The 25,717-nt window shown below is 46.2% G+C and overlaps 1 protein-coding gene across 3 annotated transcripts in view; it reads right to left on the bottom strand.

The window, feature by feature from the left end:
* ACSL5 (acyl-CoA synthetase long chain family member 5) overlaps positions 1–25,717 on the bottom strand; it is a 51,133-nt gene that overhangs the window by 25,053 nt on the left and 363 nt on the right. Inside the window, exons 1-2 of one of the 3 annotated variants that reach the window (XM_056120474.1) lie at positions 23,388–23,611; positions 3,614–3,797 (exon numbers count right to left, since the gene is read on the bottom strand). In XM_056120474.1, coding sequence (XP_055976449.1) covers positions 3,614–3,769 — 156 coding nt within the window. In that variant the 5' untranslated portion in view covers positions 3,770–3,797; positions 23,388–23,611. Of the gene's footprint in view, positions 1–3,613; positions 3,798–4,414; positions 4,474–23,387; positions 23,612–25,717 lie in introns of those variants that run through there. The other 2 variants (XM_056120475.1, XM_056120473.1) reach the window with 2 other exon arrangements.

Here is a 25,717-nt window from a genome sequence, read left to right as displayed (position 1 = left end):
TGCATTCTACATTCCAGACAAAATGCAAATATCTGGTGCACATTGAGTTAAGATGCAATCACTGCCCACGGACATCTCTCATTCACTAGCATTCTTATATGAAGGGAGAAGGGAAAAAAACAAAATATACCACTATTATAGTAAAATAATAAAAATACATATCATAGGAAACAAAGGAAGTAATTCTGTATTAAATATAAAAGCTAAAGAGAAGAAATGATGTTTAATAGAGACTCTGAAAATAATTTAAAATGATGTGGATTTGCAGAGGAGAGGGAAAGGGGGCTTAAAAGTAAGCAAGCAGTCTGAATAAAGCCGCAGAAGCAAGAAAACACACTGCAACTTCTGAGAACAGGGTAGACGAGATATAGGGAGTAGGTAGGATGTTCTAGATGTGTCATCTGGCACTCCAGGGTCCGACCCTGGGGTAGGCTGATCCTCCTGTCAAAGGTAGCCCATAGAGAACCAGGCAGCAATTAAACATTAAAAAATGTAATTGTTATCAAAGTAAGGGCTGTGAAAATACATGGTAACCCATGAAGCCATATAAGAGATCTGGGAGCATTTGGGAAGTTTCCATAGCAGTGTTATTCCTTCTATCATGGTGCTAAAAATTAATTTGCATGCCTAGTGAAACAAGATGGAGTCTGACTGGCTGTTTTCATAGATGAGCTAAGGAAAGAGGAAGAATGAAACATGATTCAAACACAAAATTAAGGAACTGGATATGAGAAAGAAAAGCAGTTGACTATGAGGGAAATAGGAAAATAGGAAAGTGTGTGTGTGTGTGTGTGTGTGTGTGTTTGATGATATGCAACAAAGAAACTCGTTAAAAGTACTTGAGAGTCACTGAGTTGGATTGAAACTCAGGGAAGGGGTCAAAAGAAGAATGTAAGATTTGGGTGTCTAAAAGATGTCATAGAAGGGAAAGTTTTCTCATCTGTGATAGTTTCAGCAGGGACTGGGAGACTATGAAAGCCCATCAATTACCTTTATAAATAAGGCTATGGTAATCATTCATGTACATATTATCTGCTACTTTCCTGCTATAATAGAGGGGTTGCATAGTTGCAACCTTGTCCATGTGACTTGTAAACTCTAAACTTTGACCCTTCTAGAATCTTGTCTGACAATGACTGCTTTAGGGACAATGAGAAATAATGAACAGAAATTATGAGCTGGTCTTCATAGGAAGCTTACCATTTCCCACGGGATGGAAAGGTGGGGACAGAATAGGATTGAGAGAATGACACACTGGGACAATGGTGAAGAAAAGAAGAAAGGTGATGGAGGGTATGGTGCTAGAATGTTCTATTCTACCATTTACAGTTCTGTAAATTGTGGTACCTAAAATAAAAGAATAATTTGAAAATAGCACTGTAGCACTGTCCCCCTGTTGTTTATCGTTTTGCTCGAGCGAGCCCAGTAACGTCTCCATTGTGAGACTTGTTGTTACTGTGTTTGGCATATCGAATACGTCGAGGGTAGCTTGCCAGGCTTTGCTGTGCGGGGGAGATACTCTCGGTAGCTTGCCGGGTTCTCTGAGAGGGGTGGAGGAATCGAATCCGAATTGGCCAAGTCGGCTGCATGCAAGGCAAACGCCCTACCTCTGTGCTACCGTTCCAATTTGGAATGAAGACATGTCTTATATTTGTTATTTGTTTGGGGCCACATCCAATAGTGCTTAGGTCTTACTCCTGGCTCTGTGCTCAGGGATCACTCTTAGCAGCGCTTAGGGGAACACATGAAGTGCTGGGTATCAAAGCAGATTTGAACACATGCAAGGCAGTGTGCCCCAAGCCTTGTACCAACTCACCTGAGGACTTAATTTACATGTGGAAAACTAAGATTCATTCCCTGGCACTGCCACAGTGACCCTAGAGCTAGAAGTAGCCCCTGAGCACTGCGAAGAGGAGTGGCACAAAGTCAAACAAAAAATAAATAAGAGACAACAGCAACACAAAAAAACCCCCCATATGTGGGGCTGGAGCGATAGCACAGCGGGTAAGGCATTTGCCTTGCACGCAGCCAACAAGGCCAACACAGGTTCGATTCCCAGAATCCCATATGGTCCCCCGAGCACCGCCAGGAGCAATTCCTGAGTGCATGAGCCAGGAGTAATCCCTGAGCATCGCCGGGTGTGCTGCAAAAAAAAAAAAAAGTTTTTTTACTAAGAAAAAAATAAAAGTGAGAATGTTTTGTTGATAAAATTCTGTCTGAAAGGAAAGCTGTTTATATCTGTTTACAAACAGATTCATGAGATTAATAGTAAGACAGAATGTCCATAGAAGGTAATCAAAGATATATCTGACCTTCAGATTAAATTTAGATAATCTAAGATCTTGTATGTGTTTCCTCTGAATTGAATATTACCAAAAACTACTTTAAAAATGAAAAAAAATATTTTAATATGATAATTTGTTTTGGTTATCTGGACCATATATATGACCAAATAATTAAAAATCTCTATAAAATTTTTTTAAAAAGAATATGAAAAAGAATATGAAAAATTACTTATATTGCAATTGCATTTAAAAAGTCCCATTGATCTTGATTGTGTGTAATTTGATTGACTAATGGATGTATATAATTCAAGACTGAAGATAAATACTGTTAAAGAATAATTTTTAAATACAGACATTAGAGGGAAAAAAAGATATAATGAAAATAAAAAGATTCCCCAGTAGAGAAAATAAAATAAAATCAGAAAAAGAGCAGAAGGGGTCAGTCCTGCAGAACAACAGGAAATTTTTTTTTAAGTACTGAAGAAGTCTGAAGATTAAAAACTAAAGAAAAAAGAGGACATTCTATAAACACCTGCTGTCAGATACATTGGAAGTTGAGTAATTTGCAGTAAGTCGGGGATTTGAAGGGAAACACCACATTCAACTTCCGCTCAGTTAAGAATGAATATAAACTCAAAACTGGAAACAAATTCTTTGAGGGGAATGAGGAACTTTTTGGGTCCTGGCTCTGCACTCAGGAGTTACTCATGGGGGTACTCGGGGGACTATCTGGGATGCCTGGGATTGAACCCGCGTTGTCCAGGTACAAGAAAAATGCCCTCCCTGCTGTCACTAGGCTCCTGGAAAAAAAATTCTTGAACAGGAAATAAAATCTTTAACGTTCTCAGACATTGATTATCTCAGTGGAAACGTTGGCAAAGTTCTGAATCTTATCTAAATGGTGGGTCAGCAACCTTTTTCTGTAAAAGTTGAGATAGTAAATTCTTTGGTCTTTCTGGAAGGTACATGAATACCAACTCAGTGCCCCCTCCTAGGGCCCATCCTTTTTTTTTTAACCTTGCTTTAGACATGTAAACACCATTCTTATTTACAAAGTACAGAAGGAGAAAAAAAGTCAACTTAGCCAGTAGGACTGTTAATTTTCTGATCCCTGATCCTGACTACTGGATTTTTAAAACCGAACAGTGGTTTCCTCCTTATACTAAGCAAAGATTCCTAGAAGTTTAGAGTTTTCACCTTTGGGTTGATGGGTAACCAACCTCCGAGGCTTTCCTTCCCCTGAGACACCCAGCCCCCTTCACAGGTCTTGAAGTACAGTGTGTGTTTGACCAAGGCTGACACAGTGAGGTGGATGGCTGGTCAATTACCTCAATCCCCACGGACTGGTTGTTCAGATCAATAATAGGAAAGACTGGCTGTGGTTTGTTGATTAGCCACATGAAGACAGCAGCTCCCACGACTAGGATGCAGACCAGTGCCGGGGTTGGCAGTGGAGAGAACAAGAAGTTCAAGATGAAAAGCATCTTTGGAAGAGCAGCAGGAAATTCAGGCCTGAAAACAAAACAAAACAAAAAAACAACAAAAAAAGAGAGGTTAGAGGAAATGGTCGTAACGCTTACCCATAGTTCTTACCCATAAACACAGAGCTATTTCTGTGTTTATGGGACAGATACACGGGTGCAAGCACACGAAAGCGTGTTCACATCTTTCACACACACACACACACACACACACACTTCTAATCCACCAAACAGCCAGGCTGGAAACACTCTTGTATTCCTGACACATATCACACCAACACACACACACACACACACACACACACCCTAACCCACCAAACAGCCAGGCTGGAAACACTCTTGTATTCCTTACACATATCACACCAACACAAACACACACACACACACACACACACACTTGTATTCCTGACCCGTATCACACCGACACAAACACACACATACACACTTGTATTCCTGACACACATCACACCAACACACACACCAACACACACACACACACACACACACACCTAACCCACCAAACAGTCAGGCTGGAAACGCTCTTGTATTCCTGACACATATCACACACACACACACACACACACACACACACCCCCTCTCAAACAGCCAGGCTTCTAGTACTCCTGAGACTTTCTCCCCGCTGTTTACCTTAGCCGTGTAGGGGAAAAAAAGGGGGAAAAAATGCACTCTCCACCCTTGCCACTTGACTGTCCTCCCCAAGCAGGCAGAAAGGATCAAAGGAAACAAGTTAATCATTTCCCAGACAATTTCGAGACAGAACTGCCCTTTTGTTTTGGCCCACAACGCCGCTGGGAGGGCGCCCTTTGGGCGCAACGTAAGCAGGTATCAGCGGAGGGCGCTCCCGGGAACGTCCCCGGGCCCCACCAGGGGACGCGCCGCAAAGCCTCTTCCGCCTGGGTTTCCGAGCAGGAACCAAACAGAAGCGGGAAGCTTCCGAGAGGCGACCCACCGAGTTTAGAAATCACGCTTTGCGCACAAAACGCCCTCCCTGCAGGCCAGCGCTGCCTGGTGCCTTGCTTTCTTTGTTTCCTCTCTCTTTTTCCCTTTTTTTTTTTGGGGGGGGGGGTTTGTTTTTGAAGCACCAGGGTCTCAGCAATCAGCAGCTCCACGCCTGCCTCGGTAGGTCCAATGCCTTCTCCAGAGAACTCAGAGGCACCCCCTGAACCCGTGGGGAACACCGGGTGCACAGAAAGGGTGCTGCAGAATGAACCTGGCCGGCTGCCCGGTGGACCGGGGAAGATTCAGGCGGGGAAGAGAACCCAGAGAGGACTGGTAGCTACCCAGGCTCCCTCCAGCCCAGCTTTTCTTAGCATTTCCAGTCCAGTTTACCTCGAAACCATCTAGCAGGCAAGACTAAACATTGGCCGGGACTTTGGAACTTCATCTTGCTGAAACCATCTCCTGCCCCATACCTCCTGCCTCCCCCACGCCCCTGTCAAGGCTTACTTGGGATATAACAGCAGTAGACACACACGTGCACTCTGTGTCTATGGGAGTTCCGAATGGATCTAATTTTAGCTACTGAATGTCACTAAGTAGCACCCTGCCAGTGAGAACACAGAAACGCCCTGGAGTAAAGCGACTCCTTCAAGTTCACTCACCAGCTTCCCCTTTCTGCTCCCCGCCCCAGAATCTACAAAACCATAACACGCGCTCGCCTCTCCAAGTCCAGCCACAGATTGGAAGAGACTGCCTTTGCCTGGCACATCACCAGGAAGGGCAGTGAAACTTCAGCATTTGCATTCTTCCAAGTTGACTGCCTGGAGTTAGAACCGTAACTCAGTGGCAGCCAGATCCACCCATTCCAAAGAGGGCAAAGTAAGCCCCATAAAAAAAAAAAGTGTTTATCAGATAGAAATCAGCCACTTGCAGAGCTTTCTTTGGAACAGCTGACACCTCCTCCTTTACGAGGCCACGGTCAGTCCATTCAGATAAAGGCTCTCAACAGGAACTGATTTTAGTGCTGGAGCTCCGAGGATAGTCACCAAAACCCAGAGCGTGCTTGTCATTTTTCTGTCCCCTGGCTGCTACCTTGAAGGTGGCGCTGTACCTTTCCATTTTAGGGAGGAAAAGGAAACCCAGGGCTCCTGGACTTCTTCCCGCCCTGAATTTAGGGGAAGGAGAGGGAAGGGAACCAAACAGAAACACAAGTGAGGCCCCTCGCAGGTGCAGGTGCGGTTACCTAACAAAGTGCTATTGTCGCAGCAGGGAGCCCGTGCCAGAGTTCTGAGAGCTGGGATTTGTGGAATCCAGCCTTACCTGGATCTGTACACTGACGTGGCTCTCCAAGAGGCAAAGTGGATTCAAGAGTCAGCCACTCAGGGCACTGTTCTCTGGCCAACCACCCCGACCCAGGCCAAGGGGGCCTGCCCCAGGGACAATTGCGAAACTGTCAGAGTAAGTCCTGCCCGCCCTGTGAGGCTTCCCCTCAGCCTGAGACGCGGTGGTCCTCAGGCTTCCCTGGGCCTCCCTCAGATTGAAGAGTCTAACCTGTGCTCCTCCGGAGCACTGAGATCTGAGGCTTTGCGCCCTCTCCTCAGAGGCTTACATTTAAATTTCACCGAAGGGGTCTAAAGGTAACTGTTGATTCCCGTGGCGGCAGCCTGGGGTGAGGAGGGAGGAGAAAGAATAGCCTGAGGAGGAAAGGGAGGGACCGGGACAGGGAGGGAGAGAAAGGGAGGGGGAAGGAGGAGACAGAGAAAGAGCCCAAGGCTTTCTTAAGGCAAGGCAGCAGGTCCTCGAAAACCCAAATGGATAGTAGTAATATGAGCCCAGGGTCTGTAGATTATCAATCCCCCCACTCCAGACACACACACACACACACACACGAAAATCAAGAACACTAAACTTTTACAGAACCTCATTTTTTGATTTAAAGTGGATCATGGCCATCAATTCTTGCTGCCTTTTGACAGCGGCCAAAAACAGTTACCCTAGAATGAACGCACCTAGCCTAGACGGGGCAGGGATTGTATTTGCAAAAGACACTGGAGGGTCCAGCTATTAGTCAACTGAAATAGCAGATTCATTTCGCTTGCTACTTCCGGCCGACTATCAGCGCAATGGTACGTACGCAGAATTATGGTTTGGTCCTCCCTGCTGCCTGATGCTTTTTTTTTTTTTGAGCGGAGTTAAAAAGACACACAACATGGAATTAATCTGCTGGAAATGTACAGAGGAGCAGGTTTACGTACTTCATGCTGTTCTACAACCACCCCCCTCTGGTTACTTTCACGACATTTCATTACCCACCAAAGGAAACCACGTCCCCATTAAGTAGCCAGCTGCCAAAGGGCAGCAGTCTCCTCCTTTTCCTCGCCCTGGGCAAATACAATTTACTTTGTTCCTATGGATTTACCAATTGCGAACAATTTATATAAAGGAAACTGGATAATATGTTTTTCTGTCTCATTTCTTTCACTCCACGGAATGTTTATCTGAAGGGGGTGGAGGGTGGCGGGCATTTGGAGGGAAGCCTGCCCAGTGATACTCAGGGGTTACTACTGGCTCAGTGCTTGGGGGACGCTCCTGGCCATGTTCAGGGGACCATATGGTACCTGGAAACTAACCCAGGCTTCCTGCAGACAAAGCATGTACTTCAACCCAGTAGGCACGCTCTCTGGTCTCAGCATGTGTTTTAATTTATTTTTTATACATATTTTACTATTTTTAAATTTAAATTAAAAAAAAATTTTTTTTGGACAGACCTGGCAATACTTAGGATTCCTCTTGGCTCTGCACTCAGGAATCAGTCCTGGTGGTGCTCAGGGCACCACCTGGGATGCCAGGAATAGAGCCTGGGTTGGCCACATACAAGACCAGTGCCCTGCCCACTGTGCTTTCTCCCTGGCCGAGCATCATGTTTTCAGTGCTGATCCACATGAATAGACTATATGAGTACTTCATATTTTTTCATGTTTGATTGACTATTCCTCTGTATGCATGCACCACTTTTTAACTGACCCATTAAATCAGTTAATAGGTATTTGGGGACTGGAGAGGTAGCCCAGAAGATAAGACTCTTGGAAGCTGCTTTCATCCCTGACACAGCATATGGTTCCCTGAGCACTATCAGGAGTGACCCCTAAGAACAGAAGCAGGAGGAAGCCCCAAACATTGCTGGCTGTGACCGAACCTCCCCCAGCCCCCAAAGTTTGATATATGGATTGTTTTTACCTTTGTTTATGAAAAACTTGTGCCATGCAATTGACACCTAAGTATTGTTTGAATACCTATTTCTCTTTTTATGGTGAATAGATTTCCTTTTAATAGTGAATAGACATAGGAGTGGAATTGCTGGGTCACGTGGTAATTTTGTCTTTTGAGGAACCACCAAACTTTCCCCCCAGTAGCTGCACCTTTCTGCATTCATTGAGCAATATAGAAGGTTTCTATTTCTCTACGCCATCACCAACACTTACTATGGGGCAGAGGGGTACAGGCCAGCCATCGTGTGGGTTTGATTTACATTTCCTTAATGGCTAATGACATTGAACATCATTTTGTTTTGGTTTGGTTTTTAGTTTGTTTCTTTGGGGGCCACACCTGGCACTACTCAGGACCTACTCCTGATTCTGTGTTCAGAGATCATTTTTGTTGGAACTTGGAGGATGACATGGGGTCCCAGTGATTGAACCACGGTCCATTACGTGCTAGGCAAGCACCCTACTAGCTGTACTGCCTCTCTGGACCCAAGCATTGTTTCTTTGTGCTTCTCAGCCATTTGTATTTCTTTTGTAAAGATATGTCTTCCAGATGTCAACCCTTTGGGAAATGGGTTTGTTTGCCCTTTAATGTTATTGAGTTCTAACAGTTTAGTTTGTTTTTTTCTGGACACACCTGGTGGTGTGCAGGGGCTCCTCCTAGTGTGGTACCCAGGGATGACTTCCTGTGGAGCTCAGGGGATCCTGCAGTGCTGAGAATTGAATTCAGGGCTCCTTTCAGTAAAACATGTGCTCTAGCCCTTTGAGCCTTCTCCCTTATCAGAAAGAGGATTCACAAATAGTTTCTCCCAATTGTAGTTGAGAGAATGGGGGCGTGAATATGGTGCGGCCCAATCTAGACACCTAATCTAGACAGCAATGACTGGTCCTGAGAACTTGATCATCTCCTTTGTAATGTTAAAAAAAACATATATATATATATACATATATATATATATACATATATATATATATATATATATATATAGCTGGAGCGATAACACAGTGGGTAGGGTGTTTGCCTTACACGCAACCAACATGGCTGACCCAAGTTCGATTCCTCCACCTCTCTCGGAGAGCCCAGAAAGCTACCGAGAGTATCTCGCCTGCACAGCAAAGCCTGGCAAGCTACCCGTGACATATTCAATATGCCAAACATAGTAACAAGTCTCACAATGTTACTGTGTCTGCTTGAGCAAATTGATGAACAATGGGAGGACAGTGACAGTGACAGTGACAGATACATATACATTTATTTTGTTTTTTGAGTCACATTCGGTGATGCACAGGGGTTATTCCTGGCTCTGCACTCAGGAATTACTCCTGGAGGTGCTCAGGGAACCATATGGGGTGCTGGGAATCAAACCCAAGTCGGTTCATGCAAGGCAAAAACCCTACCCGCTGTGCTACCTCTCCAGCCCCAAAAAATCCTATATTTTTAATACAGTGCTTGCACTACAGAAGTCTCATGACCAATATGGGAGAAAGTATCTGAGAGAAGGAGGAGATGTTCAATTATGCTATTTCTGCACAGGACATGCTGGTCGCCATTCTAATATCCTGAATCCCTTGACAATTTCTGATTCATACTGTCACTGTCCTCCCGTTCATCGATTTGTTCAGGCCCAGTAACGTCTCTATTGGAGACTTTATTGTTACTGTGTTTGGCATATCGAGTACGTCACGGGGAGCTTGCCAGGCTTTGCCGTGTGGGCGAGATACTCTCGGTAGCTTGCCGGGTTCTCCGAGAGGGGCAGAGGAATCGAACTCGGGTCGGCCATGTTGCTGCATGCAAGGCAAACGCCCTACCACTGTGCTATACCACCCTGAACACGCCCGATCTCGTCTGATCTCGGAAGCTAAGCAGGGTCGGGCCCGGTTAGTACTTGGACAATTTCTGATGTGGTCAAAAATAAACAGAGGAAAGTCCCTTTCTCTCTTGCCTGATGGCCTGTGTCACTGACATTACAATTCTGTTTTAGTGATTCCTAAGAAACCCCTTAAGCTGTTGGTACATTGGTGTTTCCTCCTCCCTTTACGCCACTCCTCATTGGGAAAGAAGAGGGGAGGGAGAAGTGCAATAGTGGAAACAAAAGTGGAAACAAAAAGGGGAAAGAGCTGTGCTGTGCAGGGGACAGGAGTTCCGGGTCATCTACAGTGGACTCAGTAAGTCTCAATCCTCATTTGGACGGCCCTCAATTCCAACCTACAGAGAAGGACTTGCCTCAGCCTCATCCCCCAGAATGAGGAATGTTCATGTCTTGACCTGGATTCACTCTCGGACCCTTCCCTTTTCGGTCGCATGGGTGATGAGACCCATCTCCTGCCTCCTCACATGTCGAATTCGCAAGCTCATTGCACAATACCTTCTACGAAATTCCTGCCTGAACATTTGCAGCATCATCCTGGGTGTCTAGGTTATGGCCATTCTCATGTTGAGCCTTGAGTTTTGCTCCTTTGGAGCAATGAGGCAGCATTTTTTTTCGTAAAGTCTTTTTTTTTTCTCCTTTGAATAAAGTTTCCAAATGCTTCCCTCTACCCCCCACTTATACTAGGAAAGGTTTAGATCAACTCTGTTTATGTCTCTGGTTTTTCCAAGCTATTCTTATGACCCTACAGTTGAGTTTACTTTTGAGAAGCCATTTTTCTTTAAAGGATTTATCTTTCCTCCGTTTCTTATGCTTTTCAGTGATACATCCACTCTCACCTTAGAACTTCAGTATCTGCTTTTCTTTTTGAACTACTGTCCCCCAGGTCTGAAATGATCCTGTTTTACTGATAGGTTGGGACTGAACTCAAATGGCATTTCCCCAGAGGCTTTCTCTCTGTTTACCCTTTTAAAAGCTGCCCTTTCTACCCCTGACGGTTGATCTTGCTTTCACTTTTCCGTGACACAGTTCACTACCTAAAATAACAGACCCTAATCATCCATTGTCCCTACTGAATGGGCGCTTTAATTAGAATAAGAATTTCTGTGCTGTACACTGCTGGGCTTCTGATCTCTGTCTCCACCATACTGGCACCTAATAAACTTTTAGCCAGAAGTTGTTGGATAAAGGACCAATTTTCAAGTTCAAAACTGTGTTCTCAATACTCTCAGCAAGTCCATTTTTTTTCTCTCTTACTAAAATTTCTACAGCCCCAGATTCTCAACATCTTAGCTCAGTGGATAGCCACTAAGGATAATCTTGAAATGGGAACTCACAAGTCAATATTTGGGTAAGGAATTTGGTGAGGGATGGGAGATGGTCAAAAAATGTAATTCTGGGCTGGAGCAATAGCACAGCAGGTAGGGCATTTGCCTTGCACGCGGCTAACCCGGGTTCGATTCCCAGCATCCCATATGGTCCCCTGAGCACTGCCAGGGGTAATTCCTGAGCGCAGAGCCAGGAGGAACCCCTGTGCGTTGCAGGGTGTGACCCAAAAAGCAAAAAAAAAAAAAAAATGTAATTCTAAGATACATCAAAGCACCATTCAGATTTATTCCACCTCTCTGTTTGGAGGAATTAATGAATAACCATAGGGAATAAAATCTGCACTTGTGAGCAGTAAGAAAGTTCAACCTGAGAGAGAACACAAGGGATCTCCCTGCCACAGAGGCAGGGTGGGATGGGAGGGTTTGGGGTGGGAGGGATATTATCCATGGTGGTGGAAAATGGGCACTGGTGGAGGGATGGGTATTTAATCATTGTATAATCTAAACCCAAGCACAAAAAATTGTAAATCTAAAAAAAAAAAAAAAGAAGAAGGATGTTTAACAATTAAAATAAAAAAGTGAAAGCTGACTGAGGAAAAAAAAAGTTTGTAAGTATACAACTGTACCTCATGGTGTTTCACTAATAAAAATAAAAAAAAAACTTAAAAAAAAAAAAGAAAGTTCAACCTAAAAACAATTCTTTTACTCTGGGTTTTTAGCATTCAGAGGACACAAGCAAATTATCTTGACTCTTAGACCTGAAGGACAAATGAGTTTGTGGACAATAATGAAATACAAATCACATCTATAAGCTTAAAAAAAAAACTACCTTCTAGAAAGTGGCACCCTCATTTGGATTTAATTGGTTTGTTTCTTCTCTTGCATGTAGGGGCTTATTCTGTGGCGATAGAAAGCTCATTAAAAGGGAGATTGAGAATCCCCACGTTCTTAGTTAACACAGTCTTTATGCTCTATGAGACCACACTACAGGTCTTCACAGCTCCGAAGAGGCCTGAGTATTATGTTGGAGGCTGTGCATGCAAGTTTTGCTTTCTTGGTTAGATTTTAATGGGCTGACCCAGTTTCCATTGTCATTTTGCCTAAATATTTGCCACTTCAGACAAGAAGACCTGTATCTCAGTCCTTAATACCTCAGTATTGGTACACAAATTCCCAGAGTGGAAAAGTTCAAGGAACATTGCAGTTCCAGAGTTTCACAAGCAGACCCCGATCGCCTGTCCTTAAATGCAATGAGGTGAACCAGATCTGTGTGCCAGTAAAGGAGCCTTCACCCCATTTCTTCAGAACCCCAAGTTAAGAGGCTTTCAGTTTTTCTTATACCAGTTTACTCTTTCACATCAAATGTGCAGTTCTTCTTCTAAAAATTAAGCAGTCACATAATTTGAGACAGTAATTCTGTTTTCATCACGATCATCAAGATCATCCTGTTATTCATCGATTTGCCTTGAGCAGGCACCAGTAATGCCTCCTTTGTCCTAGCCCTGAGATTTTAAAAAGTGCCATATTCAAGGCTCTTTCAGGGTTAGGAGAATGAGACCCATCATTGTTACTGGTATTTGACATATTGGGTATGCCGCAGGGAGTTTGCCAGATTCTGCTGTGTGGGCAGGTTACATTCGGTAGCCAATCCTATTTTACAAAACTTAAATATTCTGAGAAAAGCCTGACATAGAAAAGCATTGGTTCTTAAAGAGAAACAAAGTCAGTCCCCAACCATGTAGACCATTTGAAATGATTCAAGATCAAACATGTTACATCTAAGAAATCAAAAAAGGATCAACTGTATCTGAGATAATAAATTGGTTGTCATTATTTTCCAATTAAAAGAGCACTGTAGCACTGTCCTCCCATTGTTCATTGATTTGCTCGGGCGGGCACCAGTAACATCTCACAACAAATTGTGAGACTTGTTACTGTTTTGGCATATCGAATACGTCATGGGGAGCTTGCCAGGCTTTGCCATGCGGGCGAGATACTCTCGGTAGCTTGCCAGGCTCTAAAAGCAAGAAATTGAAAGGACCCCCCCCTCAAGACTCTCTGTAAAAAATGAGAAGCAATTAGTAAAGCTGAGGTAGTAAGAAGTGACCACATCCCAAGTTAGAGCTAAGAAGTCAACACCTTTCTTATATTATGTGCAAAAATTAATTTGCATGATACAATTCATAAAAATAATAAAAAAACTGGACTGATAAGATAGTACACTGGATAAGATGCTTGCCTTGGATGAAGATGACCTCGTTTTTATCTTGGCATCCCATATAGTTCCCTGAGCACCACCAGGAGTGGTCCCTCAGAGCCAGCTGTAAGCCTTGAGCATTACCGAGCCTGGCCCCAATCCCCAAACTATATATAAAGTAAATAATAAAAAAGATGCTATTCACAATCTTGTATGTATCCATAAATGTGTATAATCCCTATTGAGCAAGTTTAGATCTGAGTGACATAGGCCTGAAACATGGAAAGATGTACCTGAAATAGCCAAGAACAAGTCCCGTCTCCTGAAATGGATATACACATTAATGCAACCCTAATAAAGACCACAAAATTTTCTTGTGAAACCAAAAGGTACATTTGGAAGTTCACCCAGAAAGAAAACAAAATAAGTGAGATTTTTTTTCTTTTAGAATCATACAAATTGGGTGGGTGTTAGAAAGGTAAACATAATGAATTTTAGGGGCCAGAGCAATAGTACAGCAGGCAGGGCATTTGCCTTGTATGCGGCTGACCCAGGTTCAATTTCTGGCATCCCATATTGTTCCCTGAGCACCTCCAGGGATAAATTTCCTGAGTGCAGAGCCAGAAGTAACCCTGGAGCATTGCCAGATATGACCCAAAAAGCCAAACTAAACAAAACAAAAGAACCCAAGTAATGAAGTTTACTAACAAAAGAGCCACAGAAACACTCTATAGGTCATGAATACATAAGCCTCTATAACAAACTGTCAGATTTTATTATCTTGTACTAAATTGCATTGCAAATCATGATCAATTTTCCTTCACTTATAAATAAGTTCATTGCAACAACAATCTAGCCACTGAGTACATAAAGCTATTATCTCACTTTACAAATACAATGTGTTGAAAACGGATCAAATATTTAAATATAGAATAATAAAAACCATCAGAATAATTGGAGATAAGAAGTATTTATATGTACATCTACATATATGTGTTTAATGTAGGCATCTCAAACATAAAACCTAGAAATATAGTCAGAAATTAAATTGTTGGAAAGTTATACCAAATGATATAAAAGCTTAAAAATATTTACTTTGCAAAAAAAATTAAAAAACCACCAGATACAATGTCAAAAATATGCTGGGCAAAATGACCAAGTACTCCAAACAGGCACAGAACTCGTTTCCTTAATAAGGGATACTGAGATGTCAGTGTAAAACAAAACATGGCCCAGGAAATGCAAAGGCACTGACCAGAAAGCTCAAGGAAAAATAAATAGGGTCCTTAAAGTCATATTTTTAAGGGTCCTTAATGTTGGAGGGTATTCAACTTTACTTAGCTACCGAGAGTATTCGATATGCCAGACACAGTAACAGTAACAGTAACTTTACTTAGTTTTTAAAAATGTAAATGTAAACAAGAGGTCTTATTCTATCCAATGATATAGCAGTGCAAGAAACAGTATTAACTGTGGAAAATCAAATTTGGTACAGTTTGATATGCTGACAGCCTTCTACTGCACTTTAATCCAATTTGATCCAGTGATTCTCACTGGCATTTATCCTGTAGAGAGCATCTATTCAATAAAATGTATTTTAAAAAATCTAGGAAAAGTTAATAGTTCAGAATGTGGGTCTTGGGGCCCGAGTGATAGCACAGCAGGTAGGGCGTTTGCCTTGCACGTGACCGACCAGGGTTCGATCCTCAGCATCCCATATGGTCCCCTGAGCACTGCCAGGAGTAATTCCTGAGTGCAAAGCCAGGAGCAACCCCTGAGCATTGCTGGGTGTGACCCAAAAAGGAAAAAAAAAAAGAGAGAGAGAATGTAGGTCTTGAGTCATTCTATTTGAAGCTAAAATCTACTCGGTCATCTTTGTGAACTGGAGTAGGTAGCCTCCTGGTGGTTTTTTATCTGTAAAATGACAATAGCATATCTTTCAAAAGCTATCACCATTGAACAGATAGTACAATGGGCAGGGTCTTTGCCTTGAAGGAGACACAGTTCTATTCCTGGCATCCTAATTGGTCCCCTGAGTACCACCGGGAGTAAATCCTGAACACAGAGCCAGGACTAACCCTTGAGTATGCAGGGTGTAGTCCAAAAACAAACAGACAAACAAACAAACAATGCTGTCTTCATGATTAGAGAATTTAAGATGGATTGATAGGTCCAAGGACTGGAATTCAGGCTTTGCAGGCAGGAGGCCCAAGATTGGAAAGAGAGGTAGAGAAAAGGAGAGAAAGAGAGAAAGGGGAGAAAAAGAAGGAAGAGGGGAAAAAAGAAAAGGAAGAAAGGAAGGAAGGAAGGAAGGAAGGAAGGAAGGAAGGAAGGAAGGAAGATTACACTTATTGCACTTGTACTGCATCGTAAACAAATGGTGGGGAGAGTGTAACTTTACCCCATGGTGATTCACTAATAAAAAAAAAAAATCCAAAAAAATGGTGGTCGGGGGTGAGGTTAGAAGATGGGGGAGTGAGTTTTAATGAGGCAAAGAGAATAGGTTTCACTGAAAAGTGACCCTGTTAGTACATGCTTTCTTCTGAAAGAAGGCCCCACTCTCCTCCTCCTCCTCCTCCCCCTCTCCTCCCCCCCCCCTCCTCCTCCTCCTCCTCCTCCTTCTCTTCCTCCTCCTCCACCTCCTTCTCCTCCTTCTCCTCGGCTTGGATGGTGATCACTGCACACGCATAACCACACCTGTGAATACAGCCTCAGCTCTATTCCCAGTGAGGTACAAGGACTGGAATGCAGATTTTGCATACAAGACCCCCAGCATTTTGTGTGTGTGTGTGTGTGTGTGTGTGTGTGTGTGTGTGTGTGTGTGTGAAGTTCTCCCCCCTGCACCAAAGCCCGGCCAGATGGGGCCTTCTCCCAGGCTCACCTTGTATCCAGCACGCCTCAGCCACTGCTCAAACCAAACTGGTTTACACAGCAGCGCTGGGGTTGGAAACTTTTTTTTTTTTCATTTCTTTAGGAGATAAGAAACCAGAGCAAAGGTGAAGGTTGAGTCATAGGACCCAAGGGGCACCACAGGTAAGTCTTTCAACCATACTGCAAGGTGCAGAAAAGCAAGGCTGGTATCAGTCCCTGGCCCCAGGCACCTGCAGATAACTTCCTAGCCACTCGCCAGTGCTCTCGGCCACTCAGGCCACCGCCTCACATCAGCTGCCTCCACCAGGAGTGGCCTTGTCACCAGGAAGAGGTGACTTCACTGTGTGGGAGCCAAAAGCCCAGCAAGCTCTGATGCACATGCACAGGAAATGTCCCCAGGCAGACAAGAAAGGTCACTGATCAATGCTTTGGGGACAGCCCAGGCAGAGCAGGGAGACAGCATTCACTAGGGAAGGGGAGCCCCTCAGAGACCCCAGAGAATGGCTGAGTAGGCATTTCCATACCATGGAATAATGATATTGCTTAGCTGTGGGGCAGGCACTGCTGTGGTGCTAGGGGGATGGGAGGGTATGGTGCTGGAGGTTGAACCTGGGGCCTAACCCATATAAAGCCTGTGGTTGAACTGTCTCCCCAGCACGAGGGTGTTTAAAATAATTACCAACAGGAAAGTCATATATCAAGCCCCTACCTTTTTAGCCCAGTTGTCAGGGCTAGACGGAAGAGAACTACGCAGACATTGCCCCCATGCCTGGCTGTCCTCACTGGGGCCCCTTGGAGGCGGGCGGGTTGAGTTTCCCTCTCTGCCCAGAGCAGAGCACCAGCAGCTGAAAACCTCCGGGACCCAACCACAGCCATGCTAAGACCACTCTCCACACACTCAGACAAGCCTCATGCATGAAGGAACCGGCAGAGGAACTCAGGTGTGCAGGACCGTGGCTGAGATCTCCAAGCCTGCTCGGATCGGGACTGGGCCTCTTCCACCCAGATTCCCCATCTTCCAGCAGCTAGACAGTTACACCCACCAACTGCTGTGTAACCCTATCGTGGCCAAGATCTAGAGACTATAAAACCAAGCCCTTATTGTCTAGTTCTCGCTCTCAGAGAACCCAGCAGGCTACCAAGAGTATCCTGCCCACATATATACCTGACTGGGAACGCCTGTAAAGGTGATTAGAGGCTGCCCCAAAAGCAGCCTTCTCCCTCTTGGAGAGCCCAGCAAGCTAACGAGAGAATCCCACCCACACGGCAGAGCCTGGTAAGCTACCCGTGGCATACTCGATATGCCAAAAACAGTAATAATGATGGTCCTCATTTCCCTGACCCTGAAAGAGCCCCCAGTATGCCATTGGGTTGCACTAGCATGTGACAGGGATGAATGGAGACATTGCTGGCACCCACTTGAGCAAATCGATGAACAACAGGATGATAGTGATAATGATAGTGTCAGATGTTTTTCAGGGCTAAAATGTCTGAAAGGCAAGGAGAGGGTGAAGCTAGGCTTGGGACAAATTTTCTGGCCAGATGGCAGCCACACCAAAGGTAAACCTTCAGAACTTTCCCTGCTTATTCATGGGCAGTATCTTTGCTGCCAAATGGCACCGGCAAAGCCCGAGGAACCAGAGCTCAGGGGAATGCGGGCAGCGGGGTAGCATCAGCACTTTCCCTGGACTCCAGAGACATTTCCTGTGACTCAGTGGACAGTGGGGGCCGGGACACTTCCAGGTGGAGACTGTTTTAATCTTCAGAATCTGCCACTCCCAGCAAGGGGCAGAGCCTGAACTGGAGAAGACCCCCTGGGAGCCAAGGAATCATGTCCCCCCTTTCTTCTCCCCATCTGCCAGGGGCCAGACACAGACCATGAGGGAGAACCAGGTTTGGGGACAGAGACCGGGTGCAAGAATTCCGTTCTGCAGTCGCACACTGTGTGCCTCTCCACAGAGCGAGCCCGGGGCAGCTGGACCAGGCAGCAGCTTAACATCACAGCAGGATCCCAACAAATAGCCCTCCCCATGCACAAATGCAGTCAAGGTTAGACCCATGCCCCTGCGTCCAAACAGTCACACATCTGCTAGGTACTGGCGAGAGGGCAGGTGAGTTCAGGCTCATGGGGTGAAGCCAACCCCTCAGGTAGGCATGGTCCTTCCAGACAGGTGATCTACGGGTGCCCCGGTAGACTAGAGAAGTTCGTGGGGAGCAAAGGAGGTTTACTCTCTGACTTTTAATTGACTTATGCATTTACTATGTTTGCTTTCACAAAGACAAATAAAGGGCTTGGATGCAGTGTGTGCACATAGCCCTGGGCTATGTGCAGAGGGACTGTGCTGGGGAGATGGAGCTCCTGCCTCTGGGGACGTTGGGCTCTGTGGAACTCTAGGAACCCTTCTGAAATGACTCACTGCGTGGCCCAAGCATGTGGGCTGAAGAAGGAAAAGGCAGAATAGACCGTTATTGAGCCTAGCTGGTGCGGGACTCTTTCCCTGAGGAATCTCTTTCTATCAAGGATGAGAACTCTGCCGGTGAGGCTGACGGCTTGGGAGACCCAAAGTAGGATTCTGACGGAAAGATACTGTGTGCATCTTTCGATTTAATATTTCCACGAAGAACACTATTTGTTAAGATAATGGATGGATGGAGGCAAAACAGGGGAATGGGATGCCCAGGTGTGTGATAAGAGGCAGAGGATGGTGTGGGTGCCCAAAGTGGGACATAGTGGGGTGAAGTTTCCACATTTAAGAAATGGGGAAAGGGGGAGGGAGTAAGAATGACTGGTACTGGGGCTTGGTGTGGGCCTGAAGTCAGCTCATGAAACCACAGAATCGGGGAGGGACCACGCCTTGGCCAATTGAGCCAAAGAATATTGTCAAGTCTTCGTTAAGTCAAATACGAAGATCCTCTCACCCCAGTCCCTGCAGGAAGCCCAGGCTAGTGGCTGAGCCATCACTAGGCTGATGATCGGCAGTGATAAATCCCACTAGTGTTCAGATTGGCACCGTCAACCTCGATCTTAAACCGTGCTTCCAACAAATCAGAGTCCAGCAGCCCTTTCCTGAGAAAACCCCAAGGCTCACTCACTGCAACAGTGTCCCAGACCAGCTGCTGACCAAGTGAATCAAGAGGCAATTAAGGTCAGAAGTCCACTGGGCACGATAAGAGAATCTGTAAGTGAGATAGAGTGGACAAAGTGCTCAGTGCCCGTCACCATGCCAGGATGAAGACAGTGATGCAAGAGATTGTGCAAGAGGCCTACCTGTCCAGCTCTCCACAGCCTCAGCCCTCACACCACCACAGTCTGGCCAATGGCCAGAGGTCGCCCGATTCAAAGTGCAAACAACTCACTCTGTGGTCAAGAGTCTCTTCCAACGGGCAGACCTTCAAGGCCCCTGGGGTTGGAACTACAGTTCTACGCCTAGCTGTGTGAGCTTGGCAACCACTAATGACACTGAGTTTCATTTTCTCTCAAATGCACACTCAAAAGGGACAGGTCATTCACCTTACTCAGAAGGGACTTTCTCAGGCACTGCCAGATACAAAGAAGTGCCCAGGAAAGACTCTCTCCCTTCCACTTCCTATGGTTGCCAGCTCCTGGTCCAACGCATATGCTCTGTTTTGACTTGCCAAAGTGGAGAGATGCTTGTGGTTCTTGTACTACCCACGCTCTTGAGCATGAATACAAGGATCTTAGCAACTTCAGTTTCTGTTTCAGTCAAGGATGTCTAGCATGCTGAGTTCTGATCCCTAACGCCGCCATCTTGAGCACACCACATCTACTACAAGGCCACTCAAAATCTCCAAGGGGAGAATGCCACACAGAGTCCCAGAGGTCTCCTACTGCTCTCCTGATAGGCGTCTCTCCATGCCGTGACCACAGCCGCACTTTCATGTCATCACAGCCTGATCTTTCACACGCATGGACTTACACAAACGGGTTGAGCAGAGAGCCCAAGATACATGGGGAGAGTTCACCTGTGAGCTTAGGACTCAGTCGTGAGGAGAAAAAGACCAGGTTGTACTTACAGCACAGCTCTGTGAGAGCAGTGATGAATGAATCCTGGGCTTTGGGGAGTAGGTCCCCCCCTGGGGCGGAGCCGGGCACAGGGTCACCGCAGACGGCAGCCCCTGGGGGTGTCTGCATATAGGTTGGCCAACTTTACACAACAGACAGAAGCAGAAATGGCCTTCAGGCTTTCTAGAAAATTGCTAAAGCTGTATTTGGGAACTCACCTGCCTAGAGTTTCCTAAAAAATGCCCCTAGAGATGGAGAAGATTTTTTTTTTTTATTTTTGAGGTGCAATTGATGCAAAAGAAAAACACTTTTAAACAATTCAGTGACACTGAATATGTACACAGTGTTTTGGGTTTTTTTTTTTTTTTTTTTAGGAGGTAGGGCAAGAATTGGAAAGAGGTTCTGGATCATATCTAGTGGTACTCTCAGCTCAGCTTGGGGAATGAAACTAAGGTCAGCAGCATGCCAGGTGAGCACCTTAACCCCTGTGTTGTCTCTCCCACCCTACGTTCACAGCATTATACAGCCACCACCTCAACCTAATTCCAAAGTACTTTACTATGCCATCCTCCAGATAGACCTTGTACTTATAAGCAGGTCCTTCCATTTCTTTCTCCCCCATAACACACACACACACACACACACACACACACACACACACACACACCATCCCTGGCAACTGCCACTCTCTGGGTGTCTAGATTTGACGTGGGAGGTTTTTAAAGAGCTCTTTCTTTGTTTCTAGTCTTCTGACCTATGCACTCAACTGGACTCAGTTTGAAGCTGAAGTTCATTGCACCTTCAGAATGAAATGAGACAGAGTTCACATGCCAGCTCTAATCCTTTAATAGTGAGTCCAGTTTCTCTATTTCTGAGCTCTAGCTTCTCCACCTATGAAATAAAGAACTTGCTTCATAGGATTGTCCTGTAGATCAAAAGATAAAAGGCCCATAGCACAGTAAGCATGGGCTACCCAATAGAAAAGAGTACCTGAATGGCAGCTATAATACGTGCAGTTCTAGAAAAATGCCCACTTGAATTCTGATTCATTTCCTGCCCTTGTGACCATACATGAAATATCGACGTATCATCTATCTGCCTATCTCCCTGCCTACCTATCTTCTACCTATTTACCTTCATAGCTGCAGATCTATCCACCTGTTTTCTACCTACCACTATTAATTGTAACCTAGGTAACATGGTTATAATAGTGTTATACTTATGGCGCTGATGTATGAAGTTATTATACTTCACCACCACAAAGTGCCCAAGACCCTCCACCACTGCCCCAAGTCACATCTGTTCCACCTCTCCCTTCCCTGGGGCCCCCTGGATCTCAGTTCTATAATCCAAGACCAGGGCCTGTCATCATTTCATACTCTCTATTACCATATCTTGTTTTTCTCTGCATCCTAGTTGAGAGAGATCTAGTAGTTATCCTTCTGCCTGTGACTACTTTTGCTTAACATACCTGACTCTGCATGAAACCCTTTTGTAGAAGTAAAATCCTTGAGGAAATCAGAGGGAAGGCTGAGTCTGTGCCTAGTGGATGGAGCACGTATTTCAACCTGAGACTGCAATTGACTTCCACTTAGACAACTGGCTGCTTTGTGACCTTGGACAAGTCACTTCACCTCTCTGAGTCTACTCTCTCAAAAAATGGTCAAATCAGCCACCACAGAGCGTTTCGTGAAATGCAGAGCACCCACTAAGAGCAAGCTTTATTGACTTCGCCTCCTTCTCTCCATCCTTCCCTCTCTATCATTCCCCTGACGCCCTCCCCCACACTTTCCAGTCCCCGCCTTCCAGGCCAATCTCTGCAGCCCGGCTTGATATTTAGTACTCAGTGATATCCTGGCTGAGACATTGTTGGGTCTGATAAAGTCTGTAAATCAAGAAGTCTGTTGGATTTTTTTTTTTTTTTTTGCTTTTTGGGTCCCACCTGGTGATGCTCAAGGGTTACTCCTGGCTTTGTACTCAGGAGTCACTCCTGGCAGGGCTCAGGGGACCATATGGGATGCTGGGAATCGAACCCGGGTCAGCCACGTGCAACGCAGACGCCCTACCCACTGTGCTATCACTCTAGCCCTGGATTTTTTTTTTTTGAATGTTATACCTTGTAGAGTCCTTTTCTGCATCTTAGGTCACGTGTTTCACTCAGCCATGTTACTTGCCTAGCCTATGAGCATTTGAAACTTTTACTCAGGCTATTTTCCCTTTTCTTGTGCCAGACACACATCATCATTCGTTCTAGACTTTTACACCACGCCTTCTCCAAGCCTAGTATGTTTTCACGTACATATTTGTCAGAGGGATATGCCAGAGTGACCCTATGTGTCCCCAGGCATGAATCAATAGAGAAGGGAGTGAACAGGCAAAGCCGAATACTCCTTCCTCCCTATTCCCCCCCCCCCCCCATTTTTCATTTTCACTCTGTCACTCTAACTGACGGAGTGTGGTACTGCGAATCCAACCCAGAGCCTCCCTGTGTGAGACACGTGCTTTCCCTCAGAGCCCCATCCCTAGCCCTTCCTTTAAAAATGTGTTTTTAAAGGCTCTGGGAAAAGTTATCAGTCACCTCCAGGGTGGAGCTAAAGATTCAGGATGACAGTTAAAGCCTCCCAGACACTTGAGATTCCCGTCCCTGCCCCCAGCCCCCGACCATGTGCAACCTTCCTTGATCTCACTCCAAACTTCTCTTCCTTTCAGCCTGTGGCCCTCGCCCTTCCAACAGATCCAGCCTACAGAGACCGCTGAGCCGGCCACCTGTCGGTCAGTTCTGACCCCAGAAGGAGCCTGAATCTACCTGGACACGTGAGTCACTCCCCAGGTCAGGCAGGAAGCCCCGGGCCATGGAGAAGCCAACTCACCCAGCCTCATCCTGCAGGATGGCAGGAGAGGAAAAATACCCCCTTCCCCCCCCCCCCCCCCCGCCACACACACACACACACCCTGGGGACCCACCATCCTGCCCCTGTCCCTCCTGAGAAGGGGTTTTCAACTGTTCCTTGGTGACCGGGCAGGGAGCACAGCAGGTTGTGTGCCCTTGGACCCCTGCACTAGCTCCCAATGCCTCCTGATTATGCCCCACCCTCCAGAAGTTTCCTTACCCTGTGAGGGGGCCGCATGTCTTGGTGCTTCCAGCCAACAGGGCTCCCTGGCTCCCAGTTTTTCTGGCTCCCCCAGAGTTCTTGCCCCCTCGCCCGTCACCCCCGTTTCCTGAAGGGACAGGCTGGCTCCGGTGCAGCCATGCGGCCAGGGGCCTTAGCTCCAAGCCTGCCGTTTGTCCTGCCCGTCTGAGCTGTCTCCAGTCAGGACATGGCCGGCCGGCTAACGTGCTCGCTCGGGGACTCCACTTCCTGGTTTTGCTTTCACAACTGAAAGTGGAAGCAGCTTCTGACCAGAAGGCTAAAAGTGCCTGTTCCCCTGGCGGGTTTTCAAATCCTTTAACCCCAGCCCCTCAGGGCTGAAACCAAAGCCAGCTGTCACGGCAGCCCGGGCTCAATTCTCCCTTATCCCATCACCTCCAGAGCAAGGCGAGAGCACCCCCTACCCCTGCCCTGACCCAGAACTGACCTGAGGGGCCCCTCAGTTTCCAGTGGCACAGAGGCCGGTTGTGCAGCTTCCAGCTGGGATCCCTGGATGGGTAAGTCCAGCCAGGAGTCACCTGGGCACTCATGTCCACCCCGGGACCAGCACAAACCTGGCACTGTTTGCCACCCTGGCTGCCTGTCACCTTTTTCCCAGTCCCAGGTAGTTCTCATAAAACTCCCCACAAACAACCATGCAAAGACCCTCCAGACCGGGGTCAAGGAGTCGCTGCCTTATCTCTTCAAACGGACTTGAAAAGTGGATTCTGCTGCCCCTATGGACTGCCCGAGTTAAACAGACGTCTGTGTATCCCAGAAGCACACCCATGTGCACGCCCTCAGCTGTCAGATTCACCCCCTGCTAGTGTCTCTAGAAAACGCCACTATGCAGACGCGAGCCTGAGCAGAAGAGGCAAAGTCTCAGTCTTCTAGGAACCAGCTGTTTTGGATGTACAGGACTCGCCGGGAGCATCTGGAGGGTCAGTTCCCTTGGCCCCGAGGCCCTAAAGCGTGTCTCTGTGTGCATGCCAGCCTGTGGTCACCAGAGGCACCAGAACTTTCCTTCTTGGATTTTGGAGGCAAACATAAAAATTACTGCTACCTCTGACACCCAGCTCTAATCGCACTGAGACAACTCTGGCATTCTTTAGAGCTCGATCGAATTCCTGCCTTAAAGAATACAGGTCATGAAAGCTTCCTAAAAACAGTCAGAGAAATAGCCAAAAGCTTCGTGAGCATCAGAAGGGGATCCCTTGTCATTCCATCCTCTGGGCCATCTCCTGCTACCCTTGGTTTCAGGGGCTCATCTGTCCGAGTCTCTTCCTCCAGCTGAGAATAGGAGCGGCAGAATGGAGCCAAGCCCTGGGACTCTAGCGCCCTGGGTTTCCCATGGAGTGCTGCCTTCTTTTGTCAACAAGGTGAAGAGCTCAGGATCAGAAGATGAGCTTTACAGGGGTCAGAGTGATAGTACATTGGGTAAGGCACTTGACAACTTGGCTTTGATCCCTGGCAACCCACATGGTCCTCTGAATCCCACCAGGAGTGGTCTTTGAGCCTTGCCAAGAGTAATCTCTGAGCCCAGAGCCGGGAGTAAGTCCTAAGCACTGAAGGGGTGTGATCTCAAAACAAATAAAAACAAAACAAACAACCCACCCCCAACAGATGATCTTTACTTTTCCTTTTTTTCACTTTCCTTTCCTCCCTTCCTGCCCCCCCCCCTTGCACCCCTATTTTATTTCCCTTCAGAATCAAAGGCTCAAGTTCACGAGGGTCTGGGTCATTCTCAAGTTCTAGCTGAGCTAAATTTCTACTCAATTCTCTGTGCACTAGTAGTATCCCAAGATTTAAGGGATTACCAGAGATTCTGGCAACACCCAGCATCTGGACAGATTGATCAGGACTGAAATTCTAGCCATACGGAACGCACGTCCTGCTTTTTACCAGCTGTGGTGCCCATTATTCATCTCTGCCCTGGAAACACTCTCCCTGCCTGGTAGAAGGTGCTGTGAGGAGAGCGGACACATAACGCCACCTAGGACAGAAAAGTTAATCCAGGAGGTCCCTTCTCTGCACACCCCCAGCAACAGATGATGAACCATCCTTTGTTCTGTTTTGTTTGGGGGACACAACTGGCAGAGCTGAAGGCTTTCTCTTGGCTCAGAGTGTGGGGCCAGAGATCAAATCTTGATGGGGCAAATGCAAAGCAAGTCCTTACTTGCTGTGTTATCTGTCTGGCCCGTGAACCTTTCTTCTCCAATATTTACAGAAAATCTTGGGTGGAAGAGGTAGATCCACATCCTGCCCTTGACCGTAATCTATAAGCTTTTCTGTCTGGTTCAGCGGCATTCAGC

The sequence above is a fragment of the Sorex fumeus genome, unplaced genomic scaffold, assembly GCF_029834395.1.
Source record: "Sorex fumeus unplaced genomic scaffold, SorFum_2.1 ptg000043l, whole genome shotgun sequence".
Lineage (NCBI taxonomy): Eukaryota > Metazoa > Chordata > Mammalia > Eulipotyphla > Soricidae > Sorex > Sorex fumeus.
Note: the sequence above shows the minus strand (reverse complement) of the source record. Positions and strands in the feature narration are given on the sequence as shown.